Raw genomic sequence first — 23,587 nt, 5'->3', positions numbered from 1 at the left:
AATCCTTCTATTTGATGTAGCGCCTTATCCCATCAAGACGTATAAAAGTGCTTCACGGCATGTACTGTAAAGTGTAGTGAGTATTTTGTGGGCAAATAAATTGTCAATATCTTAAATGCTACCCTTTAGACTGAAGCCAGGAAAGAAACTGTATGTTCATGCGTTTGTCACGTCTCACCTGGATTACTCAAATGCACTCCTCGCCAGTCTCCCCAGCTCCGCTATTCAAAAAATCCAGCTCATTCAAACCTCTGCCGCCCACATACTGACCCGAACCAAACTCCGTACCCCCATCTCACCAGTTCTGGCCAGGCTCCACTGGCTGCCCTTCACTGAACGGATCAACTTCAAGGTCCTCAGTCTCGTGTTCAAATCCATTTATTCTCTGGCATCTCCCTACCTCTCCAACCTCCTCACTCCCAATCGACCAACTGGCGCCTCCGCTCGACTGGCACCAGCCTCTTGCTTGTCCCTCGCACCCTCCGCCCCACCATTGGAGGTCACGATTTCAGCCACTATGCCCCGAAACTCTGGAACACTCTCCCTCAATCCCTCTGCCTTGCCCCATCTTTCCCTTTTCAAATCCCACCTAAAAACTTTCCTCATCGACCATGCTTATGGCCATCTCCCCCACTCCCCAGCTCGGAGTCAGATTCCGCCACTGTTAAACGCTCTGAGACATTACCCTGTGGAGGGCGCTATTATAAGTGCAAGTTGTTGTATGTAGAATTGACAAATTTCCATTTGGATGCTATTTGGCCCATTATAAGGTTCAAAGGACAGACTACAGCGTAAACTGGTTTTTATTCATAACAAGTGCCATAACTTTAGATTATTTATTTTTAATTTTGGATTATTGTATTTAAGTCATTGTATCAATTCAACTCAGTTGTTTATTGGACATTGCTGCATGATAGGTTGCCATGTATGCCTGTATAATCACTAACTTTGATCTCTAACCAGTTATTTTGTAAAGCACTGTACTTTGAGATTTTTCACAAGAGCCACTTTGTAAATGCAAGTTATTGTGTCAGACTAAAGAAAAGAGCGACCAATTTTGTACAACTACAGATATTTATTTAGAGTACTGAATATTAAAATGTCAGAATTATTAGAGTGCTTATTTTTTTGAATGAAGCAGATTTAAACAGGTGACCGTCTCTACTCCCAAGTACCTTTACAGTTTGAAAAGCAGCCACAGGAAGGAGAAGTAAAACTCAGGTGGGGTGGGGAGAGAAAAAAACAAATTTAAAAACAAAATTTCCATCTCAGCTTCAAGCTAGTGAGTGCATAAAAGTCTTTTAAAAAAAGTTGCCTTCTAAAAATGACATCAAAATAAAAGTTTCAGAAATCCAAACTAAAAACATTGCAACAGAAAAAGATCATCTGTGCATAACTCAAGTGCAAAGCGTAAGTGCTTTTATACAGCCTGGAACGATGCTTCTGAATCAAAGCACTTTTAAATCTCTTCCAAATGTTGAACTAACCTGTCCAAAAATGACTGTTTCATAATTTTTAAAAAAATCAAATAAGGCTATCTTCTGTCTAAACATTCCCTTTTACATTAACTTAGTAAATACAAATTTACTTTGAACAATGGAATTTTAAGTCAACACAATAACAGTTAATGAAGAAAGCAAGCCCACACAACCCTTTGTAAATTCAGAAGTGCAGCAGAGAATGTACCTTTGAAAAGCAGCAGTGCTCACGCAATCACCTTACCCAAAACTTTAAAGCGCTCCTGAAAATAAATCCCCCCAAAATGCAACTTTGCAAATTCAATTCAATTCCTCCAAGTTACAGTAATTCACTGACTGTTCTAAAGGTGGGACTAATATCATTACCCTCGAACTGGAAAGTTATTTTTTCAGCTAAAGATGTTTCGGAGGAATTGAGTGGCAAGATCTGGATCTCAGATTGGTTATTAGAAGACTGGAGGCCAATAGAGGTGGGTAGTTACTCCAGGCCACTGTGTCCTCAAGGAACCTGTTATTGACGGTTAGAAGCCCATCAGGAAAATAGCTCCATAAATGGTGCCTTGCTGGAATAAGCATCACAGGACATAAAAGTGCTCCTACTGGTAGTTGCTCCACCCATCTGCCTCAACAAGAACGCAACTCCAATTGAACATCTCACAGTTGCATTCTCAATACATCCCTGGAGGAGATGCACTTTATGTACTAAGTGCCATTTACGCTGTTTTGTTTCAGATGAGATCCAAAACAATGCCACCTTCCTCCTCTGTCACCCTCCCCCTGTTCAGGATATGAAAAACCCAAATACTGCTGAGCAAAATCAAAGCAGGGAAATTAATTGGAATAATAGACAAATCCAGTATTGTATTAGCCCAAAGGAGAGGCGACAGATAGACTCCGAACAGTCAGTGATATCAGCAATAACTTGGTTACAAGATTTTATTTCATCTCATAAATCTGCCTGATTTAGAATTAGTGACAAATGAATTTCACAAATCCAGAACACACAAAACATAAAACTAATTGCAACACACCAACCCCTCAGTCACTCATGTCAAACTTACGCTTTCTCTTTCTCCTGCCCTCGCTCTACCCCCCCACCCCCATCACACACATATACACACAGTTGAGGTATAACTACTACAAGACACAAATTTTTCTCAAAATTTAAAAATGAATTCCCCAATAAAATTATTAAATTAGAATGGCAACTTTTTGTGCGACTGCTCTCAAGTCACCTCTATGGGCATGATGAGAAGCATGATGTCCGGTTGAACACTGCTCCCAGGCAAAGGTTGGATCATTTGCAATTTAGAACGATCCTTTGACTGAGGTGATCTTTGCAGAGCAGCTGACCAGGTGCTGGGAGCAGATCATTTGCATGGCTCTTAGCATTTTCATGTTCCAAAAGAAAATGGGTTCATGCAGCTCCATGCAAAAAATCAACACCTTCTACAGCAACATAGCTCAAAGGAGTCAGTCACACATCAAATTATATCCAATTTAAACCTGTATCTTAAAATAAATACAATTGTATTATGCAAAACCTAGTAGACTGATGGAAGTAAAAGTATTGAATAGAAACTGACTGGCTTGGTAGGCTTTGATATATATTCATATTTTTTTTTAAAAAAAGTATTAAATCCCTTACGTCTGTCTGGACATTCCAATGATCGACTGCTTCTCTTTTAGAAAGTGAGTAACTGTTGCATCTCAGTTTGCATTAGTCAATGCTGTGACTATATAAGTGTAAAACAGGCTGTTAAGTATCAACTGTGACTGACTGCACTTCAAGCTTGTAATGGTACGGTCAACCTACAGAATTTTTTTTAAAAAGTAAAACTTCATGCTATAGATATGTTGTGATTTAACAAAAACTTAACAATGAAAAGATGCAGAAAATATTGGATTATGGAAAACAAACAGAAGCTGTCCGACAAAGTAAAAAAGGACTTTTTGACTTTAAATTGCAACAAAGCAATAACTGCAAGCTATAAAACTTCAGTCTACTGCAATATAATGTCTACAATACACTACCAATACAATTTAGTGTTGCCAACAAGAAATTCAACAAAACTTCTTCCATCACCAAATCACCCAGTTCAAACCTAACTAAAATTTACAAGTGCTGCATATCTCTGGTAGGGTTCCCAAACCACTAAAACCTGCCTTGAACACATCAAGCTTACAGGTCTCACAAGTCTGCTTAGCTCCATTTGATGGAATGCAAGTTGCTTTTTTTTAATATAAACACAAGGTGCAACTGGTCCACAAATCTAGCACAGGAGTCTTTAAACGGGCTCCTGTGCGCAAGTGCTATAAGAACAAACCTAGTGCTAATATTTTCATGCCTAGCTGAAGTTTCACTTGAGCACTACATTTCGGTATTTTCTGTGCCTCTGAGAGCCAGCATACGTCACCTACAGATTAGACAAGAACTGCCTATCCCAGTCCCAACTGATGTCAGTGAATAACCAGCCATTCAAAGGGAAGCATTTGTTTCAAATGGAATGACTCCTCTGCATGGGACAAGGTTACTGTAAGTCCACTCCTCCCTTCAATTATGTGTCAATATCACTTGTACGCATGTAATGCTGGGCGATGAGCTCCATCCAATCAATAGTAAACAGTCAAGCCTATTTTCCTATGAAAAAGTGTTAATGGTTCGATATTAACCCTGCATAAATTAGCTCAACTCCACTGCAAGGGTCTTGGTTTATGCATTAAAGCTCTTATGCTGAAATTTGTGCATTTCCCAAGAAGAATCGTCGTAAAGTCCAAGTGATGGTTCAAGCAACATATTTCTAGCAGCTTTGCCTTTATTGACACATTATTGAAGAGGGGCGGAGAAATCACAGGACCTGGCAGCTTTTACTAATATTGGGACACACTGACACCAGGGATTTGGTCTGCACACATCACCTGTGAAAACTGTATGCTAAAGATCAACCAAAAAGATAATCTCCAAGTAAGAGCTCAGAAAGGCTCTGCTCGCCTTACATTCCAATGTGGTGGATTTATATCACGAGCTCCTTCTCATCCACCTACCTACACCCCCCCCACCCCCCAGTCCCAAGGCCATTGAGAGTTCAGCATTCCTGCTGGACCTAGACTTCAGCACCTGCAGCCTCGAGATCCTGCCCTAGCATTACTTCAATCCTTCAAAAGCTTTGCAATATTTACAAAACTAAAACTTTACATAAACAAAAAGTGCATTACACTTGTGCTCCTTTAAGCAAGGGCAACAACATTCATCATCTTAATTTCTACATAATAGCAGCCTATTAAAAGCAAATATAAGGTGCATTTCCACCCGTCCGGTGGACCTATGAGAATATGGGTCCCCGGGTGGTTCGGTTTTTTTTAATATGTAAAATACACACATTGTATTGCAATTTACTGGCGGAGCTGTGCTTCTGTCAAGTTCGCCAACTCAATGAGGGCCAGGGCGCCATGCAAGCGCTCTCTTTGCTCCTGCAAACGCCTCCGTGCTGCAGCATGTGGACCGTTCTTCTCCTCCTCCTCCTCCTCGTCTTCATCAGACTGCATGAACTCTAGGGGATCCTGCTGCTCCTGGTCAGCCTTCTGCCCCCCACTCTTTGTGGGAGGAGAGCGCTGCTCTCGGGTCTCCCAGTACCTGTGGGTGGACAAGACCTTCAGGGTCAGGGCTTTGGACTCAAACCACCTTCTGGATTAATAGCTACCCGATGAGCATTCCCGCTTACACATTACAATTAATTGTGGTAATAAAGATATGTTTGTCCTCCTCCTCTCACAACAGTCAATCCAAAATAGCTCCCGAACAACTTTCAAACCACTGTGCCTAAGGTATGGCGTTCAAACCTAGACCCAATGAATTAGTCTGAAATTATGTTGTTTAAACATATTAAAAGATTACATCAAATCCGTAATGAAATGTCACATTTGTCAACTTTTTTTGAAAAAATATTAACTCTTAAATATTTGGAATTGAAAAAATAAATAATGTGCATTTTTAGAGAACATTACCACGCTGAAACATCTCAAAGCACCTCAAATACAACTGCAATCAGGTTAAGTTTTGTAGCTGTATTTGTAGGTTAATACCATGAGGAGTTTCACATCTCAGTAGCTCCTGCTACGAAGAACAACAAAGTGGTAAAATACACTATTTCAAGAAAATGATTACTTATTCACAAGATAGACTTTTCTGCACAAACTCACTTTGCCAGCCACTCTGCAACAGCCTTGTTGTCTGCGACCTGGGCTTTGCTTGCTCCGTTAGAGTCTTCATCTCTCCGTAGACGTGCATAAGGATGTTTGGCACAATGCCGATTGGCATGTGTAAATCTGCTCCCACACCCTACACACAAACCAGCAAATATTAATTGCACCATTTCTCTTCCAAGGCAAAAAGATCTTTTTAAAATTAACTCAGAAAAATGGAAACAAAACACAAAATGTAACACTCAGAACAATGTGATAAGCACAAGAGATGCAGATTATTTGATCTCATCCTTGAGTCTATTTGATCTTCTCCTTCCAGAACATTCACCATACCATCTTCCCATAACAGCAACACACTATACAAATTCAGTGGCCTTCCTGATAAAACTGTTCCAGTTACCCCTGTGTAAAGAAATAGCTTCTGGCTCCTAAACTTACCCTTTACAACCCTGAACCTAAACACTTTTGTCCTTTGTTTTAGCATCTAGTACACCTTTAAAATCCCTTCTCTTTTTAAGATCAAATAGTCCTAGCTTATAGTTTTGTTCCGCATACAGTAACTCACCCCTGTAGCTTTGACAACTGAATGGTTCAACCTGCAATATTTGTGCATTTGATTTGCCTTTTACACTCATGCTTTGTACAGGAGGACATCAAACACAAAAAAGTGCTCCCACCCCAAAATATCAAATAGATTGAGGTACAGGAGGCATGACATTACACAATAGAAACTTGATCTCTCAGACACATTGTCGATTCAGACAATATAGAGGATTTTTTAAAAAAACATAAGCTCACCGTTCTCTGAACAGACAAATGGTTTTTCTCCAGTGTGAAGGCGCTGGTGAGTTTTCAGCTGTCCACTCTGAACAAAAGCTTTCCCGCAGTTTGGATAGTCACATAAATAAGGCCTTTCACCTTTATATAAAAAAACATTTAGCATAGGCATTTCAAACAGATAGATTCCCTCACTGAGAACTTTAACAATTCGACACGATTCCTCGGGAGAACTTATCATCACAATGTTTTAGTGGAAAAACTTGTTACATGGCAAGTCAACCATTGTTGTCCAATTTGTTTCTAAATAAGGCTGCACAGCTCCTCTGAACTCTGTTTTTTAATGAATGGTTGAGACATACAAGTTATCAGGTTCACAATATTTATTTAGCCCATTGGAATTAGCTGCAACCATTTAAGATGATAGAGCAAGGATTGAAAAACCTTTCCCAAAATGCTTGCTGTAAATAATACTACAAGATATCAATTATCCATGAGCATTTAGCATCTCCCAACTCAGCTAATCTACTTTGTTCTGATATGGAGATTTCTACTTGTGTTTCACATGATTTAACATAACATAACATGTAGGAGCAGGAGTAGGCCATTCGGCCCTTTGAGCCTGCCCCGCCATTCAATCATGGCTGATCTTCTAATCTAACTCCAGCTAATAACATAACCCTGCCTTATCCCCATATCCCTTAATCCCTTTTGCAATAAGAAATCTATCTATCTCAGTCTTGAATATGTTCAAGGACTGAGCGTCAACAGCCCTTTGGGGTAGTGAGTTCCATACATCCACCACCCTTTGAGTGAAGAAATTCTTCCTCAACTCAGTGCGAAAGGGCTGGCCTCTGATTTTAATGTTGTGACCCCTGGTTTTAGTTTCTCCAACCAGGGGAAACAATCTCCCACTATCTACTCTATCATGCCCTTTGATGATCTTATAGGTTTCTATACAATCCCCTCTAATTCTTCTATATTCTAGAGAATATAGGCTCAAATTGGTCAACCTATCCTCGTAACTCATCCCCTTCATCCCTGGTACTAACCAAGTAAATCTACGCTGCAGCCCCTCCAAGGCAAGTACATCCTTCCTTAAATAAGGAGACCAAAACTGCACACAGTATTCCAGGTGTGGTCTCACCAGGGCCCTATACAGTTGCAGCAAGACTTCCCTACTCTTATACTCTAATCCTTTCATAATGAATACTAACATACCGTTCGCCTTCCTAATTGCTGCTGCCCCTGCAGACTAACTTTCTGTGATGGGTGTACAAGGACACCCAAGTCCCTCTGGACACTAACACATTCCAATCTCTCCCCTTCTAAAAAAATAACCCGTTCTACTGTTTTTGCTACCCAGGTGGATGACTTCGCACTTCCTTAGATTATACTTCATCTGCCACCTACCTGCCCATCGCCTAACCTATCTATGTTTCGCTGCATTTTTTTTTAATGTCGTCCTCTGTGTTGACACTTCCTCCTAGTTTTGTGTCATTCCGCGAATTTAGATATATTAACTTCGATATCCTCATCAAGATCGTGATTTGACATCTTAACAGCAGGCTTTGTGTGTCAGCCTGGCTCAGTGGTCGCACTCTTGCCTCGAGACAGAAGGTTGTGGCACTATCCAAAAAGAGGTGTTTGTGATGCTTAATATATTTTTTAAGGCTTTTAATTAATCTTTATATAATTTTAGAATGTAACCTATCCATAATCATTTTGATTTAATGACTAGCTTCACAGGGGTTAAACGTAGCTTTGCTGGACGGGCTGAGACTAGCTTCCAATTAATTTAATATTTTCCTGGGACGATGTTCACTCCTCTGAGATAATGAGCAATCAGGTCCATGAGACAGACATAGGAACAGTGGACCTCAGAAAGAAAAGGCAACAGCCTCAGACACCTGCCTGTCTCAAGGTTGAGAAATGTGCAGGTTGGAGAAGGCTGCCAAAACAAAAAGTTATCCCCATCTCCCTATCAGTTCTTTACCCTGGGGAAAACAGCCTGTTCAAGGTCACTAGCAGCTTGCAAAGGGCAGGGGCTTTATTCTCTGTGACAAGGGGAGGCAGAGTTAGAAACACATAAAAGAAAGATGCAACTTTTAAATAGCTGGGAGTCATCGTAGAGGTTGTCTCCATCCGAACATCCTACAAATTGGCGAGCCAGCCAGGAGGAGACTGTAATTGATCTAGATAACTAAGTAATATACAGATGCTAGGTTCATGAACTAGACGATCGAGACGTGAGATACAGGGGTGAGGATTGATACTCTCCGATAGAATAAAGTGACCATGGAAAGGCTTTCGAGAAACAGTTGTCCGGGATTGCCGGTAAGGAAGAATTAGTTTTGGTAATGACCAAAGATGCTCCTGCTTATAAGGAGGTAAGAAGTCAGTCACCTAGATAAAGAAGTTGATGGAGGTCGGATTAAGGTGAAGTTAGCCACAGTTGGTGTATGCGGCACATTGTTTGCGAAGAGAAGCGAGGAGAAAGTCGAACACATGCAGCAGGAACTGCGTTCACCTGTTGTGAGGGAATTTCCTACACTGTTGTCACAAATACCACCGAGGGCAAAGTTGTTTTCCACATTGGATATATCTAATGGATTTTGGAGTATTCTTGTTAAATTTGCATTTACATTTGAAGATCAACAGTACACACGTGGACTTGTTTGCCTCAGGGATTCCATAATTCTCCAACAATATTCCACAAGAGGATGACTGCACTAGTCAAGGACTTTTCTGCATCACAGTGCTTATTACAATATGTGGATGATTTATTTCTGGCAGCATCAGATACTGCTGCAAGAACTGTTACAGCTGCTGGAGCAGGCAGAGTTAAAAGTAAACACAAAGAAAGCACAACACGTGCAGATCTCTGTTGGGTTACTGGGAATCAGGGTCTCAGATGAGGAGTGTAGTCCAGACCAGCACAAGGTTGACATCATCAGTCGATTACCTGTGCCTGCATCGAAAACTTGCTGACCGTTTTGATCGACAGACACTCTTAAGCGCAACCCTCATTCATCCCAGTATGCTGAGTTGACAGCTCTACTTACAGCCGTACAAATGACTATGGGTATTGAAGTTAACATCTGGTCTGATAGTGCATATTCCATAAACACCACTCTACTGACTGGTCAGCAAAGCTTACCATCCAAAGGATATTGAATAAAGCTTGGTGGCCAGGCTTAGAAAATGATACAAGATCAAAGTTGCTTAATTTGCTTACAATTTGCAACTAACTAATTAACTAACTAACAATTTGCATACTAACCAAACATTTTTGGGATGAGCTCCTCCACCTGACAGTCCTTGGAACCATATACAAATTGATTTTATTGGATCGCTGCCAAAATCTGAGTCAGGATACCAATATTGTTTAGTAATAATTGGTAAATTTACCAAATAGATCAAAGCCTTCCTCTGTAGAAGTAACACTGCCATCACTGTAGCACACATACTGTTGTGTGAAGTGATGTCAAGGTGGGGATTGTGACTGCCAATACAGGTGGACAGTGATCAAGGCTCACATTTTAGTGGAAAAGTGTTTAAGGAAATACAATGAGTAATGGGAATTGAACAAAAATTGCATGTATCACATCACCCAGTCATCTGGAATTGTGAAAAGGGGAACCGAACTTTAACAACAATGTTAAAAAAAAACTTGCATGTAGATGGCGCCATACTAATCAACTAAAAATAGCAGAAAAAAAATCAAAGACGTAAGTAACAAATACGGTTTGATTTTTTCCCAGAAAAATGGAGAGCTTGTGGATAATGTGCCTGACTAAAGTGATATGGATCAATAACACTGAAGGAGACAATGTGTCACCGAATACTCTAAGAAACAGTAAGAAACTCTTAAGAAACAGGTTTACAATACCCCCACCAGACTGCTCGTTTTGGAGAACTATTGGTGCTAACCAAAACAAGGCCCGTGGCTGAGGGATCGAGTACCATCAACTCATTGGGACTAAGTGGCTCTGATTCAATTAAATGTCCAAGAGAACCAGAAGGATCAAGAAATGGAATGATTGTCAATTCGGACTCATGCTGTTCGTAATAGTGTAAGTCATGATTTTTATATTGTTTATTTTAATATGCTATGTTAAGTGCACTTTGAAACAAAATGAAAATAAGGCTGATCACCCCGAATTGACAAGTTTGATTCAAAAACAGGTTAAGTGAGAGATCGAAAATCTTATTTTCTCACTCTCAAGGTGAGGACTATAAGATTATATTTGTGATGCTTAATTTTTTTTAAAAGCTTTTAATTAATCTTTATATACTTTTACAATGCAATCTATCCATACTCCTTTGTGGAGTCCTGTAGCTCAGTGGTTAGAGCACTCAGCTCGCAAGCGAGAGACCTGGGTTTGATTCCCAGCAGGACAAAATGTTGGGCAAGTTTCCTTATTCCTCTGTTTACCTAGCAGTAAGTAGGAACCCAGTTGTTAGTCGATTGGCGGATCACTTTTCCGGGCATAATAATCCTTCAAAAAAGTTATAATAATAATATGGTCATTCGATCGACGACTGTTTGTGGGATACCACTGTGTGCAATTGGCTGCCGCGTTTCGCCCACAAATAGTCAAATCATTTTTCAGTATATTCTGTGAAGCGCTTTGAGACGTCCAGAAGACGTGAAAAGCACTATATCGAATGCAACTATTATTAAGGATTATTATTATAAGGTTGGTTTGATTCAATGACTAGCTTCACAAACAGCCTGCTCAAGGTCACTAGCAGCTCGCGAAGGGCAGGGGCTTCATTCTCTGTGACAATGGGAGACAGCGTTAGAAACACATAAAAGAAGCAACTTTTAAATAGTTGGAGTTGGGAACGCTTCTTCCCAGTGGGATCGGCTAATATCGATTTTATTGTATCGATGGTCTCAGTTAGAAGGATAAGCTAGGCTACTTTGTTCGACTCTCTGGCTGTCTGTATTATTTAATAACCTTTGAATTATTATACCACCATATTGGTTGTCTCCATCCAAACATCTTATAAGTTGGCAAGCCAGCCAGAAGGAGACTGTAATTTATAATAACAATAATCCTTGCATTTGATATAGCGCTTTTCACAGCTTCTAGATGTCTCAAAGCGTTTCACAGAATATGCTGTAAAGTGAATTGATCTAGATAACTAAGTAATATATAAATGCTAGGTTCATGAACTAGAGGATCGAGACGCGAAATACAGGGGTGAGGGTTGACACCACCATATTGGTTGTCCCCATCCGAACATTTTACAAAGGAAGTTTCTTCCAGTGTCCTGGCCAACACCCCCCAAATAAAATTGCTCACTCACTTTATGGCTGTTTGTGGGACATTGCTGTGCGCAACTGACCGAGTCAAACCACTTCACAATATATCCTGGCAAGGACTTTTGAGACATCAACAACATGAAAAGGTGTTATATCAAATGCAAGGTTTTATTAACCATTATTATTACAGCATAATACAGCATGGTGTTCCCTTGGTCTGCACCAGTCATCTACTTGTGTCTGTGGTACGTCAAAACTTCCAGCTGCTGCAAACTTCACGCAAAATTAAATGTAAACATGGCAATGAAGGAAGACGATTGTTATGTTCACATTTCATATGAAATTTGGAGCAGATAGAAGTCTGATGCATCAAGCATACTGTTAGACGACCAACGCAGACCATTTGAATGCATGGTACTCTTATGGTGTCAAAATATGTACAACCAAATAAAAAGAATTATCAACCCTTGGTGTATCATCTTAATTCTAATGGGCGAGCTGGAGAAGGGCAGAGGTTGTCATATAACAATATAAATTCAGTTCTTCTGCACTATGAATAATGTATTTGCCTAAATGGAATAATCTCACTGGGCAACTCCAAGTATAATCCAAGCAAATCTCCTTGGGTAAGCAGTTTTATTACAGAGAAATCAGATATTTAAAATATTACTTTATTCAGTGAACGATTGAGAACTTGGTTAATTAAGAAATAATGCTGAAATAATCATTCCTCCCTCAATCCTACCCAACAGATCATTAACAAATTACCACTAGGTGGCATTACCCAAGTGGTTAGAATCAGATAAAGAAACAGACGGAGGAATTAGTAGGTGCTCTGGGTGCTAACGAATGTCTAAAAAAAATCAGAAATCAATAGCAAACAGGGGATTTATAAAAACAACAGAAAACAATGGAAAGCAGGGGATTTATAACACATGGAAAAAGCATCATCTTTATCGTTTTCAACGGATTTCTTGCTTTCTACAAACCGTTTCCAAAACATCAGGTCATTGTGCAGACAGACAGACAGACAGACAGACAGACACACGTTGTACATACAGCGATCTCTGCTGTTCAGCAATGCCTCTCTTGGTAAAAGGTCAGGTCTTACTCGGGGATTGGAAACGAAAAAAAAAATAACACACAAGCTACAAGAATGGCAAGCGACAACAAGCCAAGAAAGTAATGTGTTTCCTTGGTGGAGGGGGGGCTGTCGAGTGTTTGTTGTTGTTGTTGTGGTGGTGGTTGTAATGATAGTCTGGCGCAGAACAGACCACCACAGGTGAGTTACATGGTACAAGTGAGTGAGTGGTGGCTTACCAGTGTGGGTTCTTTTATGAGCTTGTAAGGACTTCTCACGGGGGAACACTCGGTTGCAGATATTGCAGCGGATTCTGCTGGGGGAGTTCTCGCCCTCGTTGATCAGATCCCGAATCAGCTCGGCTCTGGGTCGCCCACGTCTCGTCCCATCCTGCAAGAAGCCATCACCGTGTCGTTTTCAAAAGAGAAAACAAATTAAACGCTCCCAAGTCAGTTTGGGATGTCCTCCCGATGTGAAAAGCGCTATATCAAATGCAAGGATTATTATTATTATTATTATTGAAGGAGATTTAGCACAGCCCCACTACCAGGGTGTGCAACATTCCCGATGGAGCAGTTCCAACCCACCCCCCCCCCCCCCCTTATCCTTGCAAACTTGACCCGTCACAATATTGTAATGATTGCATCTGCTTTTTTTGGGGGGGAGAGACTGAAAATCGTTAAACAGTGAAAGTGATGCAAAGAAATCAACTTTATATTTCAAACAAAAGTAAGAAATGCAACCCAGGCTGCTTCAATCGGTGAGTGAGGGGGAGAGGGAGGGGGGGGGGGGGGGGGGGGGAAGAGTTGAAAACATCTGATCAAAATAAACCGCACTTTCTGCCTTGATATCTTCACTGACAATCTCTCTGCTCTGCTCTTATCTTCAATCTATTGTCAACTCTGGAGGATCGGGCACCACTGAAGACACCACTGCAAAAAAATACCAATTTTTTTTTAAAAAAGGGACACCTTCCCTGCAATACTGTGAAACGTTACAAGATCTCAACAAGAACCCCCCCTCCCCCCACCCCCCACAAGAGGCTGTCTGTGTGTGTGTGTGTGTCTGATCTTTTTAAACGGGGGCAGGTTTGCAGAGCGAGTCTTGTATTATTATTTTTTGGTGGGCTGGGGGGCTGGGGGGGGGTTGGGGGGTTGGGGGGCTGGTGGGCTGGTGGGCTGGTGGGTGGGGGCTGGGGGCTGGGGGGGTGGGGGGCTGGGGGGTGGGCTGGGGAGCTGGGGGTTGGGTGTTGAGTGGCGTCTGACAAACCTCACCAGGAAGTGATTTCATTCATCTGCTAATCATTCAGCTGCGACCCAGAGAGAGGATCGACATATATTATGTTCGTATATGTGGATATATATATATATATATATAAAAACACAGAGAGATGAAGACGGTTTTGTTGCATAAAGAGAAGCCGGAGATGCGAAACGAGAATGAAATGCGAGGGGGGGGTTGGGGGGTGGGGGGGGGTCTGTGTGCGGGGGGTCAGTGACCGCCCCCTCGGTGCAGCCTCTCCTCCCTCTGGTTTGTTTATGTGTTGATCGCAGCGCTTCTCTCTCTCTCTCTCTCTCTCTTTCTTTTTCTCTCTCTCTCTCTGTGTGTGTGTGTGTGTGTGTGTGATATTGAACAGTAAAATTGCGCGCCAACACAGACCCAGGACCTGCACCACAGACACACACCGAGAGGGAGAGAGAGAGGGGAGAGGGGAGAGGGGAGGGGAGGGGGGGGTACACCCAGACACACCCCCCCCTTCCCCTCCCGCTCACTGGGTCCCTGCACTTAACCCGTTCGGTCCCCCCCATTGCACTTTACTGCCCCTCCACCGACACACGCCTTTTTTTTAAAAAAAAATCTATATTATTTATGCCTATTTTTTTTTAAAAAAAAACGTTTCAAAGACAAAATAAAAAAAGACGAGTGAAAGAGAGAGAGAGAGAGAGAGAGAGAAGAAAAATAAAGAGGGATGTGAAACAGACGAGCGGGTCATTTGAAAGCACTTGTGACCCCCCCTACACACACACCCACACACACCCTCACACACACACACCCTCACCCCCACACCCCCCCCCCACACACACACCCTCACCCTCACCCCCACCCTCACACACACCCCCACACACACCCCCACACACACCCACACCCTCACCCACACCCACACCCTCACCCACACACCCTCACCCACACACACCCTCACCCACACACACCCTCACCCTCACCCACACACACACACCCTCACCCCCACACACCCCCTCACACACACCCTCACCCCCACACACACCCTCACCCCCACACACCCTCACACCCTCACCCCCACACACACCCTCACACACACACACCCTCACCCCACCCTCACCCCCACACACCCGCAACCCTCACAGCCACCCTCACCCCCACACACCCCCTCACCCACACACACCCCCTCACCCACACCCTCACCCCCTCCACACACACACACCCTCACCCCCACACACACCCCCTCACCCTCACCCCCACACACACCCCCTCACCCTCACCCAGACCCTCACCCCCTCCACACACACACACCCTCACCCACACCCTCACACACACACCCTCACCCCCACACACCCCCACACACCCCCACACACACACACCCACACATCACATAAAGCCAAACACAATGTGTTGGATGAAGCGCGAATTTTAAAGTAAAAATCAGCGCAGATTTAGTGGAGAAACAATATACCCACAATTATATGTATATATATATATATATATACACACACACTGCAAACTCCCGAGTGCTGATGCAGAAAGACCAGGGGACTGGGGAGACGGGGAGAGAGGTAATGGCATCGGTGCCCACTGACCCACCTGAGAGAGCTCCCGGTCCAGAGCCGCAGCCCCGAGCTGGTGGTCTCCGCCGCCGCCCTGGAAGGGGCCCCCGGGGCTGAGGGTCACGTTGTGAGCGTTCTCGCCCCATTTCCAGGGATAGACCATGAAGTCGCTGAAGCCCGGGCTGGTGGGGGTCAGCTCCACCCGCTTGGGTTTGATCGGGGTGGTCCTGATCACAGAGACACGTTTGGGGGAATCGCAGGCGATGGGGGGTTCGGCCATGGCGCCCCCCGGGGAGGCGGCGGCGGGGGGGGGAGGAGGGGGGCGACTCCCTGCCCGACACACACACAAGGTACAATAATAAATAAATAGGCGGTGGGGACGCGGCAGCCGCTCGGACACCAACTCCCGCGTTTAAGCATTTCCCGCCTTTTCGGCAAACGTCGGACCCCGCCCGGATTCCTGACTGGCAGCCGCGCTGCGCCAATCGGACGCCGCCTCTCTCATCCCGCTCGGAGCCGCCGCCAATCAACGGGGGCGGCGCTCGCTGACCTCGGCTCCTATTGGCTGATTGCGGCCCTCGCCTCCCACAGTACTGAGCTCTGTCACTCATAGTGTCTCTCCCCCCACAGTACTGAGCTCTGTCACTCACAGTGTCTCTCCCCCCAGGGTACTGATCTGTGTCACTCATAGTGTCTCTCCCCCCAGGGTACTGATCTGTGTCACTCATAGTGTCTCTCCCCCCACAGTACTGAGCTCTGTCACACACAGTGTCTCTCCTCCCAGAGTACTAATCTCTGTCACTCATAGTGTCTCTCCCCCCAGAGTACTGATCTCTGTCACTCATAGTGTCTCCCCCCCCAGGGTACTGATCTCTGTCACTCACAGTGTCTCTCCCCCCAGGGTACTGATCTCTGTCACTCATAGTGTCTCTCCCCCCAGAGTACTGATCTCTGTCACTCACAGTGTCTCTCCCCCCAGAGTACTGATCTCTGTCACTCATAGTGTCTCTCCCCCCCAGGTTACTGAGCTCTGTCACACACAGTGTCTCTCCCCCCAGGGTACTGATGTCTGTCACTCACAGTGTCTCTCCCCCCAGGGTACTGATGTCTGTCACTCACAGTGTCTCTCCCCCCAGGGTACTGATGTCTGTCACTCACAGTGTCTCTCCCCCCAGGGTACTGATGTCTGTCACTCATAGTGTCTCTCCCCCCAGGGTACTGATCTGTGTCACTCACAGTATCTCTCCCCCCAGGGTACTGATGTCTGTCACTCACAGTGTCTCTCCCCCCAGGGTACTGATGTCTGTCACTCACAGTGTCTCTCCCCCCAGGGTACTGATGTCTGTCACTCACAGTGTCTCTCCCCCCAGGGTACTGATCTCTGTCACTCATAGTGTCTCCCCCCCCAGGGTACTGATCTCTATCACACATAGTGTCTCTCCCCCCAGGGTACTGATCTCTGTCACTCATAGTGTCTCCCCCCCCAGGGTACTGATCTGTGTCACTCACAGTGTCTCTCCCCCCAGGGTACGGATGTCTGTCACACATAGTGTCTCTCCCCCCAGGGTACTGATCTCTGTCACTCATAGTGTCTCCCCCCCCAGGGTACTGATCTGTGTCACTCACAGTGTCTCTCCCCCCAGGGTACGGATGTCTGTCACACATAGTGTCTCTCCCCCCAGGGTACTGATCTCTGTCACTCATAGTGTCTCTCCCCCAGGGTACTGAGCTCTGTGTCACACATAGTGTCTCTCCCCCTGGGTACTGAGCTCTGTGTCATACATAGTGTCTCTCCCCTCAGGGTACTGATCTCTGTGTCACTCATAGTGTCTCTCCCCACAGGGTACTGAGCTCTGTGTCACACATAGTGTCTCTCACCCCAGGGTACTGAGCTCTGTCACTCATAGTGTCTCTCCCCCCAGGGTACTGAGCTCTGTGTCACACTCAGTGTCTCTCCCCCAGGGTACTGAGCTCTGTCACACACAGTGTCTCTCCCCCGAGGGTAATGAGCTCTGTGTCACTCATAGTGTCTCTCCCGCCAGGGTACTGAGCTCTGTCACACATAGTGTCTCTCCCCCAGGGTACTGAGCTCTGTCACTCATAGTGTCTCTCCCCCCAGGGTACTGAGCTCTGTGTCACTCATAGTGTCTCTCCCCCAGGGTACTGAGCTCTGTCACTCATAGTGTCTCTCCCCCAGGGTACTGATCTCTGTCACTCACAGTGTCTCTCCCCCCAGGGTACTGAGCTCTGTGTCACACACAGTGTCTCTCCCCCTGGGTACTGAGCTCTGTGTCACACATAGTGTCTCTCCCCCTGGGTACTGAGCTCTGTGTCACACATAGTGTCTCTCCCCTCAGGGTACTCATCTCTGTCACACATAGTGTCTCTCCCCCCAGGGTACTGATCTCTGTCACTCACAGTGTCTCTCCCCCCAGGGTACTGATCTCTGTCACTCACATTGTGTCTCTCCCCCCAAGGTACTGATCCCTGTCACTCACAGTGTCTCTCCCCCTGGGTACTGATCTCTGTCACTCATAGTGTCTCTCCTCCCAGGGTACTGATCCCTGTCACTCACAGTGTCTCTCCCCCCAGAGTACTGATCTCTGTCACTCACAGTGTCTCTCCCCCCAGAGTACTGATCTCTGTCACTCACAGTGTCTCTCCCCCAGGGTACTGATCTCTGTCACTCATAGTGTCTCTCCCCCCAGCGTACTGATGTCTGTCACTCACAGTGTCTCTCCCCCCAGGGTACTGATCACTGTCACTCACAGTGTCTCTCCCCCCAGGGTACTGAGCTCTGTGTCGCTCACAGTGTCTCTCCCCCACGGTACTGATCTCTGTCACTCATAGTGTCTCTCCCCCCAGCGTACTGAGCTCTGTCACACACAGTGTCTCTCCCCCCAGGGTACTGATCTCTGTCACTCATAGTGTCTCTCCCCCCAGAGTACTGATCTATGTCACTCATAGTGTTTCTACCCCCAGGGTACTGATCTCTGTCACTCATAGTGTCTCTCCCCCCACAGTACTGATCTCTGTCACTCATAGTGTCTCTCCCCCCAGGGTACTGATCTCTGTCACTCATAGTGTCTCTCCCCCCAGGGTACTGATCTCTGTCACTCATAGTGTCTCTCACCTCAGGGTACTGAGCTCTATCACACATAGTGTCTCTCCCCCCAGGGTACTGATCTCTGTCACTCACAGTGTCTCTCCCCCAGGGTACTGATCTCTGTCACTCACAGTGTCTCTCCCCCCAGGGTACTGATCTCTGTCACTCACAGTGTCTCTCCCCCAGGGTACTGATCTCTGTCACTCATAGTGTCTCTCCTCCCAGGGTACTGATCCCTGTCACTCACAGTGTCTCTCCCCCCAGAGTACTGATCTCTGTCACTCATAGTGTCTCTCCCCCAGGGTACTGAGCTCTGTCACACATAGTGTCTCTCCCCCTGGGTTACTGATCTGTGTCACACATAGTGTCTCTCCCCCAGGGTACTGATCTCTGTGTCACTCATAGGTCTCTCCCCACAGGTACTGAGTCTCTGTGTCACACTCAGTGTCTCTCCCCAGGGTACTGATCTCTGTCACTCATAGTGTCTCTCCCTGGGGGAGAGACACTATGAGTGACAGAGATCAGTACCCTGGGGGGAGAGACTATGAGTGACAGAGATCAGTACCCTGGGGGGAAGACACTGTGAGTGACAGAGATCAGTACCCTGGGGGGAGACACTGAGTGACAGAGATCAGTACCCTGGGGGAGATACACTATGTGTGACAGAGATCAGTACCCTGGGGGGAGAGACACTGTGAGTGACAGAGATCAGTACCTGGGGGGGAGAAACTATGAGTGACAGAGATCAGTACTCCTGGGGGAGAGAGCACTATGTAGTGACAGAGATCAGTACCCTGGGGGGAGAGACACTATGAGTGACAGAGATCAGTACCCTGGGGGAGACACTGTGAGTGACAGAGATCAGTACCCTGGGGGAGAGACACTGTGAGTGACAGAGCTCAGTACCCTGGGGGGAGAGACACTAGTGAGTGACAGAGATCAGTACCCTGGGGGGAGACACTATGAGTGACAGAGATCAGTACCCTGGGGGAGACCACTATGAGTGACAGAGATCAGTACCCTGGGGGGAGAGACACTGTGAGTGACAGAGCATCAGTACCCTGGGGGAGAGACACTGTGAGTGACAGACGACAGTACCCTGGGGGGAGAGACACTGTGAGTGACAGAGATCAGTACCCTGGGGGGAGAGACACTGTGAGTGACACAGAGCTCAGTACCCTGGGGGGAGAGACACTACGTGACACAGAGCTGAGTACCCTGGGGGCAGAGACACTATGTGTGACACAGAGCTCAGCACCCTGGGGGGAGAGACACTGTGAGTCACACAGAGCTCAGTACCCTGGGGGAGAGACACTATGAGTGACAGAGATCAGTACCCTGGGGGGAGAGACACTATGAGTGACAGAGATCAGTACCCTGGGGGGAGAAATACTATGAGTGACAGAGATCAGTACCCTGGGGGGACAGACACTGTGAGTGACAGAGATCAGTACCCTGGGGGGAGAGACACTGTGAGTGACAGAGATCAGTACCTGGGGGAGAAATACTATGAGTGACAGAGATCAGTACCCTGAGGGGAGAGACACGGTGAGTGACAGAGATCAGTACCCTGGGGTGAGAGACACTATGAGTGACAGACATCAGTACCCTGGGGGGAGAGACACTATGTGTGACACAGAGCTCAGCACCCTGGGGGGAGAGACACTGTGAGTGACACAGAGCTCAGTACCTGGGGGAGAGACACTATGAGTGACAGAGATCAGTACCCTGGGGGGAGAGACACTATGAGTGACAGAGATCAGTACTCTGGGGGGAGATACACTATGAGTGACAGAGATCAGTACCCTGGGGGAGAACACTATGAGTGACAGAGATCAGTACTCTGGGGGGAGAGACACTGTGAGTGACAGAGATCAGTACCCTGGGGGGAGAGACACTGTGAGTGACAGAGATCAGTACCCTGGGGGGAGAGACACTATGAGTGACAGAGATCAGTACCCTGGGGGAGAGACACTGTGAGTGACAGAGATCAGTACCCTGGGGGGAGAGACACTGTGAGTGACAGAGATCAGTACCCTGGGGGGAGAGACACTGTGAGTGACAGAGATCAGTACCCTGGGGGAGAGACACTGTGAGTGACAGAGATCAGTACCCTGGGGGAGAGACACTATGAGTGACAGAGATCAGTACCCTGGGGGAGAGACACTGTGAGTGACAGAGATCAGTACCCTGGGGGGAGAGACACTGTGAGTGACAGAGATCAGTACCCTGGGGGAGAGACACTATGAGTGACAGAGATCAGTACCCTGGGGGGAGAGACACTGTGAGTGACAGAGATCAGTACCCTGGGGGGAGAGACACTATGAGTGACAGAGATCAGTACCCTGGGGGGAGAGACACTATGAGTGACAGAGATCAGTACCCTGGGGGAGAGACACTGTGTGTGACACAGAGCTCAGTACCCTGGGGGGAGAGACACTGTGTGTGACATAGAGCTCAGTACCCTGGGGGAGAGACACTGTGAGTGACAGAGATCAGTACCCTGGGGGAGAGACACTATGAGTGACAGAGATCAGTACCCTGGGTGGAGAGACACTATGAGTGACAGAGATCAGTACCCTGGGGGAGAGACACTATGTGTGACAGAGCTCAGTACCCTGGGGGAGAGACACTATGAGTGACAGAGATCAGTACCCTGGGGGAGAGACACTGTGAGTGACAGAGCTCAGTACCCTGGGGGAGAGACACTGTGTGACAGAGAGCTCAGTACCCTGGGGGAGAGACACTATGAGTGACAGAGATCAGTACCCTGGGGTGAGAGACACTATGTGTGACACAGAGCTCAGTACCCTGGGGGGAGAGACACTATGTGACACAGAGCTCAGTACCCTGGGGGGAGAGACACTATGAGTGACAGAGATCAGTACCCTGGGGGGAGAGACACTATGTGTGACAGACATCAGTACCCTGGGGGGAGAGACACTGTGAGTGACACAGATCAGTACCCTGGGGGGAGACACTATGAGTGACAGAGATCAGTACCCTGGGGGAGAGACACTATGAGTGACAGAGATCAGTACCCTGGGGGAGAGACACTGTGAGTGACAGAGATCAGTACCCTGGGGGAGAGACACTATGATGTGACAGAGACTCAGTACCCTGGGGGAGAGACACTATGAGTGACAGAGATCAGTACCTGGGGGAGAGACACTATGAGTGACAGAGATCAGTACCCTGGGGGGAGACACTATGAGTGACAGAGATCAGTACCTGGGGGGAGAGACACTATGAGTGACAGAGATCAGTACCCTGGGGGGAGAGACACTATGAGTGACAGAGATCAGTACCCTGGGGGGGTGAGACACTATGAGTGACAGATATCAGTACCCTGGGGGAGAGACACTGTGTGTGACAGAGCTCAGTACCCTGGGGGGAGAGACACTATGAGTGACAGAGATCAGTACCCTGGGGGGAGAGACACTGTGAGTGACATAGATCAGTACCCTGGGGGAGAGACACTGTGAGTGACAGAGATCAGTACCCTGGGGGGAGACACTGTGAGTGACAGACATCAGTACCCTGGGGGAGAGACACTATGAGTGACAGAGATCAGTACCCTGGGGCCATACAGACACCCTGGATGAGGATAACAATCTATGTCCACACATTCCCTGGCAAAGAGAGACAATCTGTGCCACAAACACCTTGACGGAGGTCTATAAACATTGCTCTACAAGTCGTGCAAAGTTGTGGGAAGCAGGGAAGAGCTTGAACAATGCCCACTTAAGAACTGCAAGAAGAATCTTGCATAAATTGCAGTCATGCTACTGAAACCCGACAGACCTATAGCGAGTTAATGTTAGAAATAAAAGCAAGCTAAGCTCAGCCAAAGCAGGCTGCGCCAAGACAAAAAACACAGCCACAACCAGGTATCACCATATGATAAACCTCACTCTCACTATTAGCATCAACTGCACACACTACTCGACATTGGCAAATGTACACATGCTCTGTCCAGAGCAAAGTAGGAACATATACACACATTATTTAACTTCAGTATAGAGAACAGAACATTGCAGGAAAAGAAACAGTTCATTCAGCCCATCAAGTGCTTTTCCGCAAATGAGCCAATCAGTCTAATTCCACTTTCCTCACATAGCTTTAATCTTCTTCTTTACCAAGCATCTAATTGGCTTTTTAAAATAATGTATGGACTATGCAATAACCATAGCACTTATTAAATTAACAAATTAATCCAAATAATTATACTGGATAGATAATAAGAGGACTAGAAATCTAAAACCACTTGATGAAGTCACTTACTCTCAATCGCTATAACCGAATTACAACCAGCTTCTTTTCAATCCTTTTAAAAGCAACTGAAAACTTTTGTGAAAAATAAACATTCATAAACAAGCACAAACAACAAATCTTTTCAACTACAAATTATTTGTACAGTACCTCTGGCAAATATTATGTAAAATCAATAGCATTGCATGAGCTTCCCACATTCATAAATAAAATGACATACACAATAGCTAACGTAATGTCATTTGTCACAGCAATTGTGGATTTTTACCCACCAAAGGTCCAAAATTACACCTAGTCTTAGCCTCCAGGTCCATTAGGTCTTAAAATTGTAAGATCACAAAGAATTGTGGGAAATTCCTAAATTCTGAATCCATTTTTCTGCAGTTCTTAACAGAACTGTCTTCCACATTAAGACTGAATTTAAGGAATTTCCAAATTCTAAATGTTCTTAAACTTAAAGACAAATATTTATCTTTGTGTAGGTGTAATTTCAGACCTCAGGCAGAAATTTACGACAGAGAAAGCCATTCGGACCATTAGGTCATGATGTACAGAACTGAAGCAGACCAGCTTTGTGAAATGCATTCAGTGCCA

At 45.8% G+C, this 23,587-nt stretch overlaps 1 protein-coding gene across 1 annotated transcript; it reads right to left on the bottom strand.

The window, feature by feature from the left end:
* Positions 1-1,067: 1,067 nt before the first annotated feature.
* znf367 (zinc finger protein 367) lies at positions 1,068-15,895 on the bottom strand. The gene is made up of 5 exons (XM_042333335.1): positions 15,653-15,895; positions 13,054-13,204; positions 6,480-6,599; positions 5,679-5,817; positions 1,068-5,112 (listed from the first exon to the last, which is right to left on the bottom strand). Exons 1-5 carry the CDS (start codon positions 15,893-15,895, stop codon positions 4,872-4,874), a joined length of 894 nt encoding a protein of 297 aa, XP_042189269.1. The 3' UTR covers positions 1,068-4,871.
* Between the last annotated feature and the right edge of the window lie 7,692 nt (positions 15,896-23,587).

Source organism: Callorhinchus milii, unplaced genomic scaffold (assembly GCF_018977255.1).
Source record: "Callorhinchus milii isolate IMCB2004 unplaced genomic scaffold, IMCB_Cmil_1.0 Scaffold1, whole genome shotgun sequence".
Classification (NCBI taxonomy): Eukaryota; Metazoa; Chordata; class Chondrichthyes; order Chimaeriformes; family Callorhinchidae; genus Callorhinchus; species Callorhinchus milii.
This window is presented reverse-complemented; position numbering and strand designations above follow the sequence as displayed.

What these genes read in the sequence shown, in the direction of transcription:
- znf367 (XM_042333335.1), bottom strand. Translation starts at nt 15,895, where the DNA reads ATGGCCGAACCCCCCATCGCCTGCGATTCCCCCAAACGTGTCTCTGTG. An exon ending in TGGACCGGGAGCTCTCTCAG is followed by an intron (nt 13,205 to 15,652) that starts GTGGGTCAGTGG and finishes GGCTTCTTGCAG; the next exon opens with GATGGGACGAGACGTGGGCG. An exon ending in ATTTGTCTGTTCAGAGAACG is followed by an intron (nt 5,818 to 6,479) that starts GTGAGCTTATGT and finishes GTTTGTGTGTAG; the next exon opens with GGTGTGGGAGCAGATTTACA.